General features: G+C 44.4%; 1 protein-coding gene across 1 annotated transcript; it reads right to left on the reverse strand.

Moving 5' to 3' along the window:
• Positions 1–18,165: 18,165 nt before the first annotated feature.
• Positions 18,166–18,921, reverse strand: LOC127557704 (transcription initiation factor TFIID subunit 8-like). The gene is given in 1 exon segment (XM_051991010.1): positions 18,166–18,921. A coding segment is annotated over 1 exon segment (741 nt). The 5' UTR covers positions 18,907–18,921.
• Positions 18,922–20,177: the final 1,256 nt, after the last annotated feature.

Here is a 20,177-nt window from a genome sequence, read left to right on the forward strand (position 1 = left end):
CAAAGATGCTTTCTCAGCCCTCTCAAACCCAGCCTCTGTCAGCAAGGAGCTCACAACTACCTGCAAAGTACGCCTCCGGGCCAGGTAGTAGTTGTCTGCAGGGCTGCTGGCCCGCTTGCTTCCTGACCTCTCCGGCATCATTGCCCAGAAGATCCCAAATGCGATCCCAAATGAGAACTAGTCAAGCCTGAAACGGCTGGATCACGATAGTAACACTAATGCTCTTCCTTTCAGTTGAAAGGAAGAAACGTTTGAACTTTTATCACCTGGCTGCCTTTGGGTGATTATTTCCTCCACCATAAAGGTGGAAGATAGAATGGAGCTGACTCCACTTCCCAGAGAGTGGGCTTGTGGGCGTCCTCCCAGAGTGCTCTGTGTCTGTCGCAGAGTGCTCAATGTGATTGCGCCTCCTAGAGAGGGCTTCGCTCTGAACTCTTGGCAATGTCCCAAGAAAGTAAGCTGAAGCACAGAGACTCTCTTTATAGGGTCTCCCAAAGGTTGACTCCTCCCCTCCGAGAGGGATTAAGGGAGGTGTCAATTCGGATATCTCCCACTAAACCTCCTTAACTCCCCAAGGTGTCAACTCCAATGAGTACTTAAGGCTTATCCGAGCTTTATATTTATATTTATATAAATTTATATAATTTGCTAATTTATATTTTTGCTAATATTCATTCTTTGTGTGGAGATCTTCCATCTTGATCCATATCGAATCAAATCCGTAACAATTGCTTTGCTTTCATCTTTGTGGATTCATCCTTTTCCTTTTGGATGTTGCTGCTTTGAATTGGGGGTGGGGGGAAGAACAATTAGCCAATTATTTATCTCTTAATTTCTCTCCCTGACCCCATAGCCAAATCCCCAGCTCCTAATCCTTATTTTCTCTGAGTTCAGCATTGAGCATTTTCCAAGATGGCTTTTAGTGAACTATTCACGCAATTCGTTACTTTCTTCTCTCTTCCCCTCTTCCTCAGCAGCAACTGTATCAAGCACAACAACTACAGCAAAAACAACAACAACAACAAAACCCACAGAAGCAATCACACAAAGCTTTGCTGCATCCCTCAGATCGTGGTCTATACCTACAACCAGAAGGACTTGCTTTCTGAATCCCTGTGGTTTTTTAGGGGAAACACCTTGTCCTGATGGGGAGGGGGAGAACAAGCCAACCCCTTTTTCCCCCCTTAAGAAATTCATTGATTTCCAGTCCTGAAGCAAACATCCAACTTAATCTCTAGTCTCTAAACTACACCTAATAACAAAGGTCTAAATCAGGGGTAATTAGCCCTGTGGCACAAAGCCTGCCAGGCACATGGCAAGCTTATATGCTTCATATAATACTGTTGTAGTATGTAATATATCTACTAGACATATAATACTACACTATGACATAGTAATATAACACTAATCTGAATGTATCACACACACACACACACACACACACACATCATATATCTAATGCCAAAATCCACAAACTAAATAAAAAAAAGAAAAAAGAAGAAAATTTTAAATCAATTTATCATTTTGAGTGCCACTACTAGGACCTCTACCTCCACAATTTCTTGATGGAATATACATTCCCCCTCCCTTCCTTCCTCCCCATCCTCAGAGACCTTGAATTCAGAGATACCCAAGCTGGAGCTCAAAAGTTCTGTCTTTTTTTTTCCTTTTTTTTTTTTTTTGTAAGAAACGAATGTAAACACATTGTTCTAAATGTAACTGAGGAAAAATTTTAAAGCAATACATTTCCTTGAGCAGAACCAGGAGATCATTATATACTTCAATCATGATAATGTATGAGGATGTATTCTGAAAGAAGTGGATTTCTTCGAGAAAGAGAAGATCTAACTCAATTTCCATTAATCAATGATGGACAGAAGCAGCTACACCCAAAGAAAGAACACTGGGAAACGAACGTAAAGTGTTGGCATTTTTGTTTTCCTTTCCGGGCTATTGGGCCAATTCTTCGTGTGCAACAAGAGAACTATTCGGTTCTCCACCAATGTACTGTATCTAGGATATACTGTGACATATTCAACATGTATAGGACTGCTTGGCATCTGAGGGAGGGGTAAGAGGGAGAGAGGGATAAAATCGGAACAGAAGTGAGTGCAAGGGATAATGTTGTAAAGAAATTTTTTTCAAAATAAAAAAAATTTTTAAAGATGAAGAAAATATACATTTCTTTAAATATAAAAATGCATGCGTGCGTCCATGAATGAAGGAACCCATAGCAGTGACTGTCTTTAAAGGCAAACACTATTATAGCAATGTAGGCTTGGATCATCCATGGCACCAGGGCCTGCTGGGGAAAAGGGAAAAAGAGACAGAGAGACAGAGAGACAGAGAGACAGAGAGACAGGGAGACAGGGAGACAGGGAGACAGGGAGACAGGGAGACAGGGAGGGAGGAGAATCCCCCATCCCCACGAAGGACCAAGAGAAAACTTTTAGTAACATAGTATCATTGTGTTCCTTATTTTCAAAGGTTCAGAGCCCCTAAATTGTGAATAACTGCTTAAGAAGCATGTTCATGAGATTATTCCCAACTGTACTTTCGTGACATTTCACAAATGTTGGAGACAGCTGCAGCAGATCTAAGCGGTGAAGTCCACAAGGAGGGAATTCAACCCACTCGTGCAACTGCATACATTCATTGGAAGAAGGAAGGTGTGTCACCCACCTTCCTGCTGTCCACACTTACCAAGGGTGCCCGGCTTCTCTCCCCCGCCCTCCCCTCCTGGAATGACCAAGGGCTACAAAGCAATGGATCGCTCACTCACTCACTCACACACACACTCAACCCAGAGTTTGTATGAAAACGTAACATGTGTTTCACTTGGAATGCAATGCTAGTCTAAAGTCTCCTAAGGACAGAAAAATAGGACTAAAAGATCAATATCAAGCTAGAGGAATTGAGGCGATTGCTTCAAGGTCTTGTGATACATAGGCAGGCTGTAGGCAGCAGAGTCATTTGCTTCTTTTGTATCTTTTCACGAAAAATTTTTAAAAGAATCCATACTCAAAGATCACAAAATAAGACTCCGAATGCACACAGTTACCAATGCATGGTGTCCATCTGGATCCACATTTTGGAATTTTGACTATCTATTTAATGGTGTTTTGCTTTTTGTTTTTTTTTTAATTTTGAATTAAAGTTTTCTATTGTCTAAATATCTGCATGGATGATTTGCAACATTCACCTTTGCACAACTTTCTTTTCCAAATCTTTTCCCTCCCTTTCTCTTCCCCCTCCCCTCCCCTAGAGGGCAAGTAACCCAATAGACTTGAAGCATATGCAATTCTTCTATGCACATTTCCACAAATGTCATACTGCACAAAGAAAATCAGACCCAAAAGGAACCAAAAAGGATGTGAAAGAAAACAAAATGCAAGGAAACAGTGAGAAGAGGGGAAATACTGTGCTGTCTGCGAAAGGGGCGTGGCCCACAACATGGCATCGACGCTCTCTGTTATTGTCGGGTTGCATTTTTGTTTCTCTTCCCAGGTTATTTTTACCTTCTTTCTAAATTCGATTTTTCTGGTGCAGCAAGATAAATACAACATATGTATACGTGTTTATATAGTTAACATCTAGTTTAACATACCTAACCTGTATGGGACTACTAGCCATCTGGGGAGGGGATGGCGGGAGGGGGTGGCGGCGGGGGGGGGGGGGGGGAATGGGGGAGGAGTAGGAGGGGAAAAGTTGGAACAGAAGTTATGGCAAGGGACAACATTGAAAAATTAGCCATGCATGTGTTTTGTGATCTAGTATCTAGGAAATACTATCACATATTTAACATGTATAAGACTGCTTGCCATCTAGGTGAGGGGGTGGAGGGAAGAAAGAGAAAAGTTGGAACAGAAGTGAGTGCATGGAATGATGTTGTAAAAAATTACCCTGGCATACGTTCTGTCAATAAAAAGTTACATTAAGAAAGATAGATAGAAAGAAAGAAAGACAGAAAGAAAGAAAGAGAGACAGAAAGACAGAAAGAGAGACAGAAAGACAGAAATGACTAGCAGGATGAATAGAGAGGAATGTAATAAGGTCCCGGAGAAGAGAGAGGGCAGGGGGGGAGGGGAAGGGAGGCACACACACACACACACACACACACACACACATACGGGGGACTGTGTCTGGGGGGAAGCAGAAGAAAGGGAGTTTTGAACCCGGCTCCAGGTCCCAGAGACTTTTGCAAAAGCCCCGCTGAAAAGGGCCCAGCTTGGCTCTCTCAGACAAACCTGGCTTTCTTTCCGTTCGGGTCCCAGGAAGCTAAATAAGAGGCCTGGTGGTTTCTAGGAGTGTTGAAAAAGACAGGGGACCCCACAAGCCTGGCTCCAAGGCTAAAGATTTTCCCAGACTCCCTTTTCATAAGCCCAAAACATGCCGCACAGACAGATGCCTATTGCTCAAAGTTTTTCTGTTGCAAGTCCCAGGACCAAATGGGAGAGAGAGAGAGAGAGAGATACAGGAGCACTTCCTTTCAGAAGGAGAAAGGGAGGTGCCCACCTTTTCCAGCCAGGTCTAAGAGCCTTTTCCAAGGTCTCTTTGAGTTATATATTCTCCCAATTCGTCACTTTCTTCTCTCTCCCCCTCTCTTCCTCAGCAGCAACCATAGCGAGCAAGATCACAACAACTACAGCGAACAAAACCCACAGAAGCAATCACAACAAAGCTTGGCCCGCCTCCCGCAGATTGTGGTCGGCACCTAGAACCAGCGGGACTTCCCGTGTTTTTTTTTTTTTAGGGGGAACCCCTTAGCCTGCTGGAGGCAGCAAAGGGAAGAATAGGGAAAGAAGCCAACCCTTTATTGTCCCTTAAGACATTCCAGTCCTGGAACAAGCAACCAACTTCATCTCTAGTCCCTGAACTACACCTAATAGCAAAGTTCTAAATCAGAGGTAATTAGCTCTTTGGCAAAAAGCCTGCCCCGCAGGTAGCAAGCATTGAATATATACTTATGTGCTTAATATAACACTGTACTAGTGTGTAATCTATCTACTACACATATAATACTACACTATGACATAGTAATATAACACTATACTGAATATATTCCCCCCTCCGCCCCCCCCTCAGTTTACATATCTAATACCAGAATGCACAAGCTAAAAAATAAAATTTAAAATTTGTTCAATGGATTATTTGGAGTGCCACTACTAGGACCCCTGCCTACACAATCTCTTGCTGGAAAATACACTCTCCCCATTCCTCCCTCCCCCTCCTCAGAGCCCTTAAACTCAAGGATCCCCAGGCTGGAAGGAAAAAAAAAAAAGACAAAAAGACAAAAGGTAAAACAAAGGTTCCTTCTTGCCACGAGGAGGAGACAAAGGATAACTCTTCAGGTTTTGCAGAATTAACTGGGAGGCCCAGGTGGTAGAGAGAAGAAAGGAGAGCGATTGGGTGGGGAAAGGGGGAGGGGAGGCGGCTTTTATTCTCGAAAAGAAGTTGCTGTCCCTAAAGTGATCTATTTATTTAGTGCGGTACCAATCAGACTCCCAAGAAACTATTTTCATGACCTAGAAAAAATAACAACAAAATTCATATGGAACAACAAAAGGTGGAGAATTTCAAGGGAATTAATAAAAAACAAAAATTCCAATGAAGGCGGCCTAGCTCTGCTTGATCTAAAACTATATGATAAAGCAACAGTCACCCAAACCATTTGGTATAGGCTAAGAAATGGATGAGTTGATCGGTGGAATAGGTTGGCTTCACAAGACAAAATAGTCAATAACTGTAGCAATCTAGTGTTTGACAAACCCAAAGATTCCAACTTTTGAGAAAAGAATTCATTATTTGAGCAAAACTACTGGGAAAACTGGACATTAGTATGGCAGAAATCAGATATTGACCCACACTTAACAGCATATACCAAGAAAAGATCAAAATGGGCCCATGATTTAGGCGTAAAGAGCGAGATCATAAATAAATTAGAGGAACATTGGATACTTCACCTTCTGGAGTAAGGAAGGGATTTGTGACCAAAGAAGAAAGAGAGATCATTATGGAACACAAAATAGGAAATTTGGATTACCTCAAATGAAAAAGCCTTTGTCCAAACCAAACTAATGCCAACAAGATTAGAAGGGATGCGACAAACTGGGAAAACATCTTTTAAGTGAAAGGTTCTGATAAAGGCCCCATTTCCAAAATATAGAGAGAATGGATGACTGCCTAAGAAATCAAGCCATCCTCCATTTGATAAAGGGTCAAAGGATACGAACAATTTTCAGATAATGTGAAATTGAAACTCTTTCCACTCCTGTGAAAGAGTGTCCCAAATCACTGTTGATCAGAGAAATGCAAACGAAGGCCACTCTGAGATACCACTACAGACCTGTCACATGGGCTAAGCTGACAGGAAAAAAAAATAATGACTGTTGGAGGGGGGTATGGGGGGAAACCTGGGACCCTCATGCATTGTTGCTGCAGTTGTGACCGGATCCAACCCATTCTGGAGAGCAAGCTGGAATTCTGCCCCCAAAGTCATTAAACTGTGCATACCCTTTGATCCAGCAGTGCTACTACTGGGCTGAGAACCCAAAGAGATACTGAAGAAGGGAAAGGGACCTGTATGTGCCAAAGTGCTGGTGGTAGCCCTGTTTGGGAAGGGATGCCCATGCCTTGGAGAATGGTTGGATAAATGGTGCTGTAAGAATGTGAAGGAATAGGATTGCTCTGCAAGAAACGATCAGCAGGATGAAGACAGAGAGGCTTGGAGAGACTCACATGAACTGATGCTGAGCGAAAGGAGCAGAAGCAGGAGATCATTCGTCACTTCAACAACGATACTGTCCGAGGATGGATTCTGATGCAAGTGGATGTCTTTGACAAAGAGAAGAGCTTACTCGGTTCCGGTGCATCGATGATGGACAGAAGCAGCTACAACCCAAAGAAAGAACACTGGGAAATGAGTGTAAACTGTTTGCATTTTTGTTTTTCTTCCCGGCTTATTTCTACCTTCTGAATCCAATTCTTCCTGTGCAACAAGAAAAAGGTTCGGTTCTGCACACATATATTGTGTCTAGGATACACTATAACATATTTAACATGTATAAGCCATGTCAAATGCCATCTAGGGGAGGGGGTGGAGGGAAGAAAGGGAAAAGTTGGAACAGAAGCGAGTGCGAGGGATAATGTTGTCAAAAATTACCCAGGCATATGTTCTGTCAACAAAAAGTTACAATACAAAGAAAAGAAACCAAAGAAAGACAAGAAAGAAAAGAAGAAAGATAAGAAAGGACTAGCAGGATGAATACAGAATACTGTAATAAGGTCCCAAGAGGGAGGGCGGGGGAGAGGGAGGGAGAGACAGAGAGAGAGACAGAGGGACAGAGATAGAGACAGAGAGAGAGACAGAGAGACAGAGATAGAGACAGAGAGTGAGAGACAGAGAGACAGAGATAGAGACAGAGAGTGAGAGACAGAGATAGAGACAGAGAGTGAGAGACAGAGAGAGTGACAGAGACGGAGAGAGAGTGACAGAGACAGAGAGAGTGAAAGAGACAGAGACAGAGACAGATAGGGGGAGTGTGTTTCGGGCAGAGGAAGAAAGGGGGTTTGGAACCCAGCTCCAGGTCCCAGAGATTTTTCCAAAAGCCACAGTGGAAAGGGCCAAGCTTGTGAAATATTTTAGAGGGGTGGTTTCATAAATTCTTGAGGGCAGAAGGAGTTAGGAGTCAGGAAGTCTGATCTCCCCCTCATCTTGAGTCTCACATTGACAATTTATAGCCTTAGAGCAAATGGTCCTCGGTCTTAATGGACAAGTAGGGTGGGGGTGGGGCTTTACAACTAAGAGGATTGAGGCAGAACAATTAGGGAAACTCAGTCAGGACAGTTAGGGAAACTAGGGCAGGGAAACTGAGGTAGAACAGTTCAAAGAGACTGTGGATGTCGATTCATGTAAATCTCTCCAGGCCTCGCTATGGTCATCCTGCTGATTGTTTCTTACAGAAGAATAATATCCCATAACATTCATAGACTGTCACTTATTCCATCATTCTCCAAGTAATGGGCGGCCACTCAGTTTCCAGTGTCTCGCCACTCCCAAAAGGGTCGCCACAGACATGTTTACTAATGGGGGTCCCTTTCCCACCTTTCAGATCTCTTTGGGACATAAACCCAGTAGAAACACTGCCGGATCTAAGGGGAACTCTTTGGGCATAGTTCCACTTTGCTAAAGACCATTTGAAAAAGAGAAAACGGTGCTTAAGACACGCAAAATGGATTTTTCAAAAGTCTATTTAGAGTAATCTAAGGGACTGCAGCTGGAAAAAAAAAAAGAGGGAAGGTAAAGGAAGCAGGGCCGGGGGGACATTTAAGTATGGCGACCCAGACAGAAAAGAAAGGCGGGGGGCGGGGGGGGGGGGGGGGTTGGCGGGGGAAGGAGAGAATGAGAAATCAAGGAGCCTTTTTAGCTAGCTGTCTCCCCTCCCACCCCAAGGAATAAAAACTATAGCAAGCCTTACCTCGGAAGCTTCTTCCCTTGTATCTCAGAGCATCTATTTAGATTTCCCGTGGACCACCTCCCATCGTTTAAGGCAAGTATTTCACCCAATTTATTCCGTTGGAGCCTGTGGAAGCCAGGCTCTTTGATCGCTTCGGCTGAAAAGCTCTCCTTCTCTTCCCGTTCCCGTTTTGCCTCTGCCCCTCTCTCCATAAGGGCCCCCTCCATGAAGACTTTCACTGCCCTTGAAGCTCCTCTGAGGGAACAGGCTGTAAAGCGGCCAGCCTTCCGTCCATCTCTGAGAGTCCGCAAACCTTTTCTCTCTATTCCCCCTGCAAACATTGTGTCCCGGAGCCGCCTCAGCCCGCCGCCTCTGCCCCTGTCGGGCTTTTAACTCCTGTGGGAAGGAGAGGAGGGGAGTAGGGAGGGTGAGTGGGTGGATGGGGCCTCTGGGAGCCAGGCAGGCAGCCTCAACATCTCAGCTGAAGCTGATGGCAGAAAGATTTTCAACGGAACCTCCAGGTGGTTTTTGGTCAGATGCGATCAGGTCCTTCCCAGGGCCGCTCTGCCTTTGAGGAGGTGGCAGTTCTCCCCTCCTGTCAAACACACACACACACACACACACACACACACGGGTGGAGGAGAGGGAATTGTAAGTTTACTCCTCCCTCCATCCTGTTTTATTTTGTTTTAACCGTGCAGTCAGGCGCAGAAATAATACTCTACCCCTGGGCAGGGGGGCAAAAAAAAAAAAAAAAGAACTTGAAAGTTTACTTTTTTCCTCTCACCGCCCCCCCTCCTTTTTATTTTTTAATCCCCTGCAGTGAGGCGCAGAAATAATTCTCTACCGACGGCCAGGAGAAGGGGAAAAAAAAAACTTTATAAGTTTACTTTTTTCCCTCACCTCCCCCCCCCCCAATCCTTTTTTTTAAATCCTCTGTAGCAAGGCGCACAAACAACTCTCTAACACACACACACACACACACACACACACACACACACACACACACACACACACACACCTGCGCGCGCGAGCGCGCCCAGGGGTAACAATTTGTAAGTTTGCTCCTCCCTGCAACCCCCCCCCCATCCTTTTTGTTTGTTTTAACCCTGCAGTCCGGAGTAGAAATAATTCTCTACCCCCAGCCCGGGGGGTGGGGAGGGTGGGAGTGGGGGAGCAAACTTTTGTTTACTTTCTCCCCTATCCTTTTTTTGGGGGGGAGGGGGCGGCATGCAAACGGATTTCGTTTTTCCAATGAAACATAAAGATAGTTTTCCACATTCATTTTTGGAAAACTGTGCTCCGAAATCTTCTCCCTCCCTCCCTTTTATGCTTGCCCTAGGATCCAACCTTTCCTGAGACCAGATTCCCACCCACCCCACCCCCGTGTAAAGTATGTTTTCCCCCTATACTTTAAAAAAAATATTTTATTTTTCTAAGTACCCAGAAAGTTAGGCGCCAACATTCATTCATTTATTTATGAGTTCCGATTTTGTCTCCCTTTCTGCCGCTTGATCTGAGCACCATCCCGGCCCCCGGGAACCCATCTCTCTTACCAGCTGATCGATTCCCCACCCCACCCCCTTCCAGGGGAGAAAAAGAAAACCACCACCGTGAACGAGTCGTTTGCCTCTTTTCAATTTTTCATTCTAAATCCTCACCCGGACTCCGTTTCTTATCACTCCATCCCACTCACATTCCCTACCACTCACATCGCAAGAAAGCCCTAAGAAACTCATTATATATACATAAGAAATCCGAATAAAACATTTCCCACGTTAAGGGGAGGGAGGGAGGGGGCTAAGCAAGCACAAGAGACACAAGATTTCTTCCTTTTCTTCTCGGCTTGCTTCCATTGCATGTGCCTCATGCAAAACCCGTTCGCTGTCATGAAATCAAAATGATCTGTTCGGGGTCAATTTTTCCCTCCCAAATTCCTCTCTTCTTTGATCAGTCTTCCCTTAGTCTCTTGGTTCCGACAGGTCCCTTTCTCCAAATCCCCTTCCTCCCTCCCCCTCCTCAGAGCCCTTAAACTCAAGGATCCCCAGGCTGGAAGGAAAAAGAAAAAAAGAAAAAAGGTAAAACAAAGGTTCCTCCTTGCCACGAGGAGGAGACAAAGGATAACGCTTCAGGTTTTGCAGAATTAACTGGGAGGCCCAGGTGGTAGAGAGAAGAAAGGAGAGCGATTTGGGTGGGGAAAGGGGGAGGGGTGGAGGCTTTTATTCTCGAAAAGAAGTTGCTGTCCCTAAAGTGATCTATTTATTTAGTGCTGTACCAATCAGATTCCCAAGAAACTATTTTCATGACCTAGAAAAAATAACAACAAAATTCATATGGAACAACAAAAGGTGGAGAATTTCAAGGGAATTAATAAAAAACAAAAATTCCAATGAAGGCGGCCTAGCTCTGCTTGATCTAAAACTATATGATAAAGCAACAGTCACCCAAAGCATTTGGTATTGGCTAAGAAATGCATGAGTTGATCGGTGGAATAGGTTAGGTTCACAATGCAAAATAGTCAATAACTGTAGCAATCTAGTGTTTGACAAACCCAAAGATTCCAACTTTTGAGAAAAGAATTCATTATTTGAGCAAAACTACTGGAAAAACTGGACATTAGTATGGCAGAAATCAGGTATTGACCCACACTTAACAGCATATACCAAGAGAAGATCAAAATGGGCCCATGATTTAGGCGTAAAGAGCGAGATCATAAATAAATTAGAGGAACATTGGATACTTCACCTTCTGGAGTAAGGAAGGGATTTGTGACCAAAGAAGAAAGAGAGATCATTATGGAACACAAAATAGGAAATTTGGATTACCTCAAATGAAAAAGCCTTTGTCCAAACCAAACTAATGCCAACAAGATTAGAAGGGACGCGACAAACTGGGAAAACATCTTTTAAGTGAAAGGTTCTGATAAAGGCCCCATTTCCAAAATATAGAGAGAATGGATGACTGCCTAAGAAATCAAGCCATCCTCCATTTGATAAAGGGTCAAAGGATACGAACAATTTTCAGATAATGTGAAATTGAAACTCTTTCCACTCCTGTGAAAGAGTGTCCCAAATCACTGTTGATCAGAGAAATGCAAACGAAGGCCACTCTGAGATACCACTACAGACCTGTCACATGGGCTAAGCTGACAGGAAAAAAAAATAATGACTGTTGGAGGGGGGTATGGGGGGAAACCTGGGACCCTCATGCATTGTTGCTGCAGTTGTGACCGGATCCAACCCATTCTGGAGAGCAAGCTGGAATTCTGCCCCCAAAGTCATTAAACTGTGCATACCCTTTGATCCAGCAGTGCTACTACTGGGCTTAGACCCCAAAGAGATACTGAAGAAGGGAAAGGGACCTGTATGTGCCAAAATGTTTGTGGTAGCCCTGTTTGGGAAGGGATGCCCATGCCTTGGAGAATGGTTGGATAAATGGTGCTGTAAGAATGTGAAGGAATAGGATTGCTCTGTAAGAAACGATCAGCAGGATGAAGACAGAGAGGCTTGGAGAGACTCACATGAACTGATGCTGAGCGAAAGGAGCAGAAGCAGGAGATCATTCGTCACTTCAACAACGATACTGTCCGAGGATGGATTCTGATGCAAGTGGATGTCTTTGACAAAGAGAAGAGCTTACTCGGTTCCGGTGCATCGATGATGGACAGAAGCAGCTACAACCCAAAGAAAGAACGCTGGGAAATGAGTGTAAACTGTTTGCATTTTTGTTTTTCTTCCCGGCTTATTTATACCTTCTGAATCCAATTCTTCCTGTGCAACAAGAAAAAGGTTCGGTTCTGCACACATATATTGTGTCTAGGATACACTATAACATATTTAACATGTATAAGCCATGTTAAATGCCATCTAGGGGAGGGGGTGGAGGGAAGAAAGGGAAAAGTTGGAACAGAAGCGAGTGCGAGGGATAATGTTGTCAAAAATTACCCAGGCATATGTTCTGTCAACAAAAAGTTACAATACAAAGAAAAGAAACCAAAGAAAGACAAGAAAGAAAAGAAGAAAGATAAGAAAGGACTAGCAGGATGAATACAGAATACTGTAATAAGGTCCCAGGAGGGAGGGCGGGGGAGAGGGAGGGAGAGACAGAGAGAGAGACAGAGGGACAGAAATAGAGACAGAGAGAGAGACAGAGAGACAGAGATAGAGACAGAGAGAGAGACAGAGAGACAGAGATAGAGACAGAGAGTGAGAGACAGAGATAGAGACAGAGAGAGAGAGACAGAGACAGAGAGAGACAGAGAGTGAGAGACAGAGAGAGTGACAGAGACGGAGAGAGAGTGACAGAGACAGAGAGAGTGAAAGAGACAGGGACAGAGACACAGAGAGAGACAGAGACAGAGACAGAGAGACAGAGACAGAGACAGAGACAGATAGGGGGAGTGTATTTCGGGCAGAGGAAGAAAGGGGGTTTGGAACCCAGCTCCAGGTCCCAGAGATTTTTCCAAAAGCCACAGTGGAAAGGGCCAAGCTTGTGAAATATTTTAGAGGGGTGGTTTCATAAATTCTTGAGGGCAGAAGGAGTTAGGAGTCAGGAAGTCTGATCTCCCCCTCATCTTGAGTCTCACATTGACAATTTATAGCCTTAGAGCAAATGGTCCTCGGTCTTAATGGACAAGTAGGGTGGGGGTGGGAATTACAACTAAGAGGACTGAGGCAGAACAATTAGGGAAACTCAGTCAGGACAGTTAGGGAAACTAGGGCAGGGAAACTGAGGTAGAACAGTTCAAAGAGACTGTGGATGTCGGTTCATGTAAATCTCTCCAGGCCTCGCTATGGTCATGCTGCTGATTGTTTCTTACAGAAGAATAATATCCCATAACATTCATAGACTGTCACTTATTCCATCATTCTCCAAGTAATGGGCGGCCACTCAGTTTCCAGTGTCTCGCCACTCCCAAAAGGGTCGCCACAGACATGTTTACTAATGGGGGTCCCTTTCCCACCTTTCAGATCTCTTTGGGACATAAACCCAGTAGAAACACTGCCGGATCTAAGGGGAACTCTTTGGGCATAGTTCCACTTTGCTAAAGACCATTTGAAAAAGAGAAAACGGTGCTTAAGACACGCAAAATGGATTTTTCAAAAGTCTATTTAGAGTAATCTAAGGGACTGCAGCTGGAAAAAAAAAAGAGGGAAGGTAAAGGAAGCAGGGCCGGGGGACATTTAAGTATGGCGACACAGACAGAAAAGAAAGGGGGGGGTTGGCGGGGGAAGGAGAGAATGAGAAATCAAGGAGCCTTTTTAGCTAGCTGTCTCCCCTCCCACCCCAAGGAATAAAAACTATAGCAAGCCTTACCTCGGAAGCTTCTTCCCTTGTATCTCAGAGCATCTATTTAGCTTTCCCGTGGACCACCTCCCATCGTTTAAGGCAAGTATTTCACCCAATTTATTCCGTTGGAGCCTGTGGAAGCCAGGCTCTTTGATCGCTTCGGCTGAAAAGCTCTCCTTCTCTTCCCGTTCCCGTTTTGCCTCTGCCCCTCTCTCCATAAAGGCCATGAAGACTTTCACTGCCCTTGAAGCTCCTCTGAGGGAACAGACTGTAAAGCAGCCAGCATTCCTTCCATCTCTGAGAGTCCGCAAACCTTTTCTCTCTATTCCCCCTGCAAACATTGTGTCCCGGAGCCGCCTCAGCCCGCCGCCTCTGCCCCTGTCGGGCTTTTAACTCCTGTGGGAAGGAGAGGAGGGGAGTAGGGAGGGTGAGTGGGTGGATGGGGCCTCTGGGAGCCAGGCAGGCAGCCTCAACATCTCAGCTGAAGCTGATGGCAGAAAGATTTTCAACGGAACCTCCAGGTGGTTTTTGGTCAGATCCGATCAGGTCCTTCCCAGGGCCGCTCTGCCTTTGAGGAGGTGGCAGTTCTCCCCTCTTGTCAAACAAACACACACACACACACACACACACACGGGTAGAGGAGAGGGAATTGTAAGTTTACTCCTCCCTCCATCCTGTTTTATTTTGTTTTAACCGTGCAGTCAGGCGCAGAAATAATACTCTACCCCTGGGCAGGGGGGCAAAATAAAAAAAGAACTTGAAAGTTTACTTTTTTCCTCTCACCGCCCCCCCCCCTCCTTTTTATTTTTTAATCCCCTGCAGTGAGGCGCAGAAATAATTCTCTACCGACGGCCAGGAGAAGGGGAAGAAAAAAACTTTATAAGTTTACTTTTTTACCTCACCTTCCCCTCCCCAATCCTTTTTTTTTAATCCCCTGTAGCAAGGCGCACAAACAACTCTCTAACACACACACACACACACACACACACACACACACACACACACACACACACACACACACACACACCTGCGCGCGCGAGCGCACCCAGGGGTAACAATTTGTAAGTTTGCTCCTCCCTGCAACCCCCCCATCCTTTTTGTTTGTTTTAACCCTGCAGTCCGGAGTAGAAATAATTCTCTACCCCCAGCCCGGGGGGTGGGGAGGGTGGGAGTGGGGGAGCAAACTTTTGTTTACTTTCTCCCCTATCCTTTTTTTGGGGGGGAGGGGGCGGCATGCAAACGGATTTCGTTTTTCCAATGAAACATAAAGATAGTTTTCCACATTCATTTTTGGAAAACTGTGCTCCGAAATCTTCTCCCTCCCTCCCTTTTATGCTTGCCCTAGGATCCAACCTTTCCTGAGACCAGATTCCCACCCACCCCACCCCCGTGTAAAGTATGTTTTCCCCCTATACTTTAAAAAAAATCTTTTATTTTTCTAAGTACCCAGAAAGTTAGGCGCCAACATTCATTCATTTATTTATGAGTTCCGATTTTGTCTCCCTTTCTCCCTCTTGATCTGAGCACCATACCGGTCCCTGGGAACCCATCTCTCTTTTTTTTTTTTTTTTTTTTTAATTTTTATTTTATTTAATAATAACTTTGTATTGACAGAATCCATGCCATGATAATTTTTACACGACATTATCCCTTGCAATCACTTATGTTTCGTTTTTTTCCCCTCCCTCCCTCCTCCCCCCCCCAAGATGGGAAGCAGTCCTATATATGTTAAATATGTTGCAGTATATCCTAGATACAATACATATTTGCAGAACCGAACAGTTCTCCCGCTGCACAGGAACCCATCTCTCTTACCAGCTGATCGATTCCCCACCCCACCCCCTTCCAGGAGAGAAAAAGAAAACCACCACCGTGAACGAGTCGTTTGCCTCTCTTTTCAATTTTTCATTCTAAATCCTCACCCTGACTTCGTTTCTTATCACTCCACCCCATTCCCTACCACTCACATCGCAAGAAAGCCCTAAGAAACTCATTATATATACATAAGAAATCCGAATAAAACATTTCCCACGTTATTGGGAGGGAGGGAGGGGGCTAAGCAAGTACAAGAGACACAAGATTTCTTCCTTTTCTTCTCGGCTTGGTTCCATTGCATGCGCCTCATGTAAAACCCGTTCGCTGTCATGAAATCAAAATGATCTGTTCTGGGTCAATTTTTCCCTCCCAAATTCCTCTCTTCTTTGATCAGTCTTCCCTTAGTCTCTTGGTTCCGACAGGTCCCTTTCTCCAAATCCCCTTCCTTGCCTTTGGTTATGACCCTGAACCCCTAATTCAGCTAACCCTTTTTGGATCTGATCTCGGTATAAAGACAGGGTGAAATGTGGTCTGGGTCTCGTTTCTGCCACCCTGCTTTACACTGCTCCAGGCACTTTTTTTGGGGGGGGGTTTTGTTTTTTGTTTGTTTGTTTGTTTTTTGGGGGGGCGTGGGGCGTGGTTTAGTCCAATAGAGATTGCTTTGCATTCGAGCTTGGAGCTTAGTCTTTATCAAACACTTTCTCCTTTACATTCCTTACCTAAACTGTTCCACAGCCCAAGCACTAGTTTGGGGGTTTCAATTTCTTAAATACATTGGAGATCTAGTTAGCAAATGCTAAGACTACTCCCTTCTCCATAATCGCCCACGGTTTTTTGGGATACCGTTTGAACTCATTGTGCTTCCACCAAAAATGAATGAATCCTATGGTTTCTTAACTGAAAACTGGAAGTGGCCATAAGGGAAAGAATCTTGGAAGTCAAAAGTTTTTATTTCTTTGTTACTTTTAAAGCAGCTCGTACCTCCCATAGTTTTCTTGCCTAGGATATTTGAATTTTGTTTCACTTTTGTCTGGGGATACTCGGGAAACTCATCCATTTTTCTTTGCTAAATAGGGGTTCTGTAAACATTCCATTTTCTTTTGTGTTTGTGGGGCTATTGTGGTATCAGACTGTCTGTCTCTCCAAAAGGATTTCGAGCAAAATACCACAGGAGATTCCTTATTTCTTTCATTTAACATATCTGTTGAACTGATCCTAAGTGAAATGAGCAGAACCAGGAGATCATTATACACTTCGACAACGATATTGTATGAGGACATATTTTGATGGAAGTGGATTTCTTTGACAAAGAGACCTGAGTTTCAATTGATAAATGACGGACAAAAGTAGCTACACCCAAAGAAAGAACACTGGGAAACGAATGTAAACTATCTGCATTTTTGTTTTTCTTCCCGGATTATTTATACCTTCTGAATCCAATTCTCCCTACGCAACAAGAGAACTGTTCGGTTCTGCAAACATATATTGTATCTAGGATATACTGCAACATATCCAACATATAAAGGACTGCTTGACATCTAGGGGAGGGGGTGGAGGGAGGGAGGGGGCAAAAAATCGGAACAGAAACGAGTGTCAATATAATGTAATTATTAAATAAAAAATTTAAAAAAAAAAAAGAAAAAAGAATAAAATATCTGTGACTATTCAGTAGTTTTCAGTTGACATTAAAAAAAATTCCCTCTATTAATGTCCAGCCAAAAGTCTATTTAGCAGTTTACACATAATTTTCTTTGAGAACCTGTTTTCTGGCCAAGAGAAAAGGAAGAATTTGGAATAATCTAGTCATAGTTCCTCAGAAGTTATCTCCTGTTCAGGAGACAGAGATTTCAGAGGAAAGAAACAAGACTTCCCCCTCTGTCCAGGAAGAAAAAAAAAAAAAAGCAAAGGCTCATTGAGTGTACTAGGGCTCAAAGCAGAAAAGCAATTCAACCAGCAACCCACTGAGCTGCCTCTTCAGCCTGGGCTTCTCCGGCTTTTGCAAGCCCTACCATGAGGTTCTTTCCTTGAGGCCAGGTCTACAAGTGCTGGTGAGCAATAAAAGTATTGTCTGGATTCGTTTCCTAGGAGTTTCAAGAGGAATATAAAATGAAATCATTCCATCTTCTGGAATCCCACAATACAGACTGCATGGAACATCATTATGAACGACTTGTTTCTCGGAAGCCAAACACTTAACAACAATTGGATTCCAGTTTGACCACCCAGCCCTCTCCTTCCTGGGGATCTTGGAATGGGAATGTGCATCCCTTCCCAACTGAGGTTTTTTTTTTTTTTCCTGTCATCCAAAAAGAGGAAACAGAAGAGAAGTCCTAGGTGACCCAAGGGGCCATGGGAGACCTCTGACCAAATGCATTCTATTGGAGGAAGGACAGCTCAAATCATGTCATCCGATCTCCAAAAGTTGAGATAGCTTCATTTTAAGATACCTCAAGGTGGGAATGTGGAAATTCAGAAAGAAAGAGACAAGGAAAATGTCTGCTAAGCTCAGGGAGACTCTTTCTAGGCCTAAGCTTAATGGCGAATAACTCATTTCTTCCCTGCTTTCAAGGAGGCAGAGAAGACCAATTCAGAATGGAATGTCCTCTTAATTCAGTTCTTCCTACCGGATCTTGAGTTTCTTGACAGGTCTTAGATAAGGGTTTTCAGGAAGATTCTCCTCCTCAGCCCAGCTCCCTGACAAGGAAGTGTTCTGCTGTGGAGTAGAGGCATTCTCTTTTTCTGCTCCTGATTCATCCGTACTGATGTGCAGAGGAAGGTTCTCCGGGTCTCTCTGCTCATCCCGTTCAGAAGAATCAGTCTCTTCCATCTGCTGCATCTCCAACTCAGAGGGCAGAAGGGCGGCCAGGTAGGGAATGGTAAACGGCCGGGCAGCAATCAATGGAAATGTGCCGACATCATCTTTGAAAAGACTCTGCGTCTCCCCTGTCTCGGCCATAAATCGAGTAAGTGCCCATTCCACATCACTCCTCTGGGATGCAGCCTTTTCCCGAAGGACCTGGTAATCTGACCCAAGTTCCCGGTATGTCGGTGTTTGGATGTACGTGTGGGGATCAGGGAATTGAAGAAAATGGCTAGGGATATGAGGTGGGTGAGCCTCGTTCTGTCCAGCAGTCAGGGCTTTGGGAGTCACAGGCTGTTTGGTGACCGGTGGTGCTGTGATGACCATCCTCTGGGACCGTTTAGCGTAGGCGGGGAGAGTTTCCACATTGAAACCCATCTCCACCAGCGTGACCACGATATCTGAGAGTGTGGGCTGTGTCCTGCCCGTGTGCTCACAATAGGACTTAGCACGCCTCCCGATTTCTAAAAGGTAGCTCTGGAACATCTCGGTTAATGTTTCCAAAGATGCTTTCTCAGCCCTCTCAAACCCAGCCTCTGTCAGCAAGGAGCTCACAACTACCTGCAAAGTCCGCCTCCGGGCCAGGTAGTAGTTGTCTGCAGGGCTGCTGGCCCGCTTGCTTCCTGACCTCTCCGGCATCATTGCCCAGAAGATCCCAAATGCGATCCCAAATGAGAACCAGTCAAGCCTGAAACGGCTGGATCACGATAGTAACACTAATGCTCTTCCTTTCAGTTGAAAGGAAGAAACGTTTGAACTTTTATCACCTGGCTGCCTTTGGGTGATTATTTCCTCCACCATAAAGGTGGAAGATAGAATGGAGCTGACTCCACTTCCCAGAGAGTGGGCTTGTGGGCGTCCTCCCAGAGTGCTCTGTGTCTGTCGCAGAGTGCTCAATGTGATTGCGCCTCCTAGAGAGGGCTTCGCTCTGAACTCTTAGCAATGTCCCAAGAAAGTAAGCTGAAGCACAGAGACTCTCTTTATAGGGTCTCCCAAAGGTTGACTCCTCCCCTCTGAGAGGGATTAAGGGAGGTGTCAATTCGGATATCTCCCACTAAACCTCCTTAACTCCCCAAGGTGTCAACTCCAATGAGTACTTAAGGCTTATCCGAGCTTTATATTTATATTTATATAAATTTATATAATTTGCTAATTTATATTTTTGCTAATATTCATTCTTTGTGTGGAGATCTTCCATCTTGATCCATATCGAATCAAATCCGTAACAATTGCTTTGCTTTCATCTTTGTGGATTCATCCTTTTCCTTTTGGATGTTGCTGCTTTGAATTGGGGGTGGGGGGAAGAACAATTAGCCAATTATTTATCTCTTAATTTCTCTCCCTGACCCCATAGCCAAATCCCCAGCTCCTAATCCTTATTTTCTCTGAGTTCAGCATTGAGCATTTTCCAAGATGGCTTTTAGTGAACTATTCACGCAATTCGTTACTTTCTTCTCTCTTCCCCTCTTCCTCAGCAGCAACTGTATCAAGCACAACAACTACAGCAAAAACAACAACAACAACAAAACCCACAGAAGCAATCACACAAAGCTTTGCTGCATTCCTCAGATCGTGGTCTATACCCACAACCAGAAGGACTTGCTTTCTGAATCCCTGTGGTTTTTTAGGGGAAACACCTTGTCCTGATGGGGAGGGGGAGAACAAGCCAACCCCTTTTTCCCCCCTTAAGAAATTCATTGATTTCCAGTCCTGAAGCAAACATCCAACTTAATCTCTAGTCTCTAAACTACACCTAA

The sequence above is a fragment of the Antechinus flavipes genome, chromosome 3 (genome assembly GCF_016432865.1).
Source record: "Antechinus flavipes isolate AdamAnt ecotype Samford, QLD, Australia chromosome 3, AdamAnt_v2, whole genome shotgun sequence".
Taxonomy (NCBI): Eukaryota; Metazoa; Chordata; class Mammalia; order Dasyuromorphia; family Dasyuridae; genus Antechinus; species Antechinus flavipes.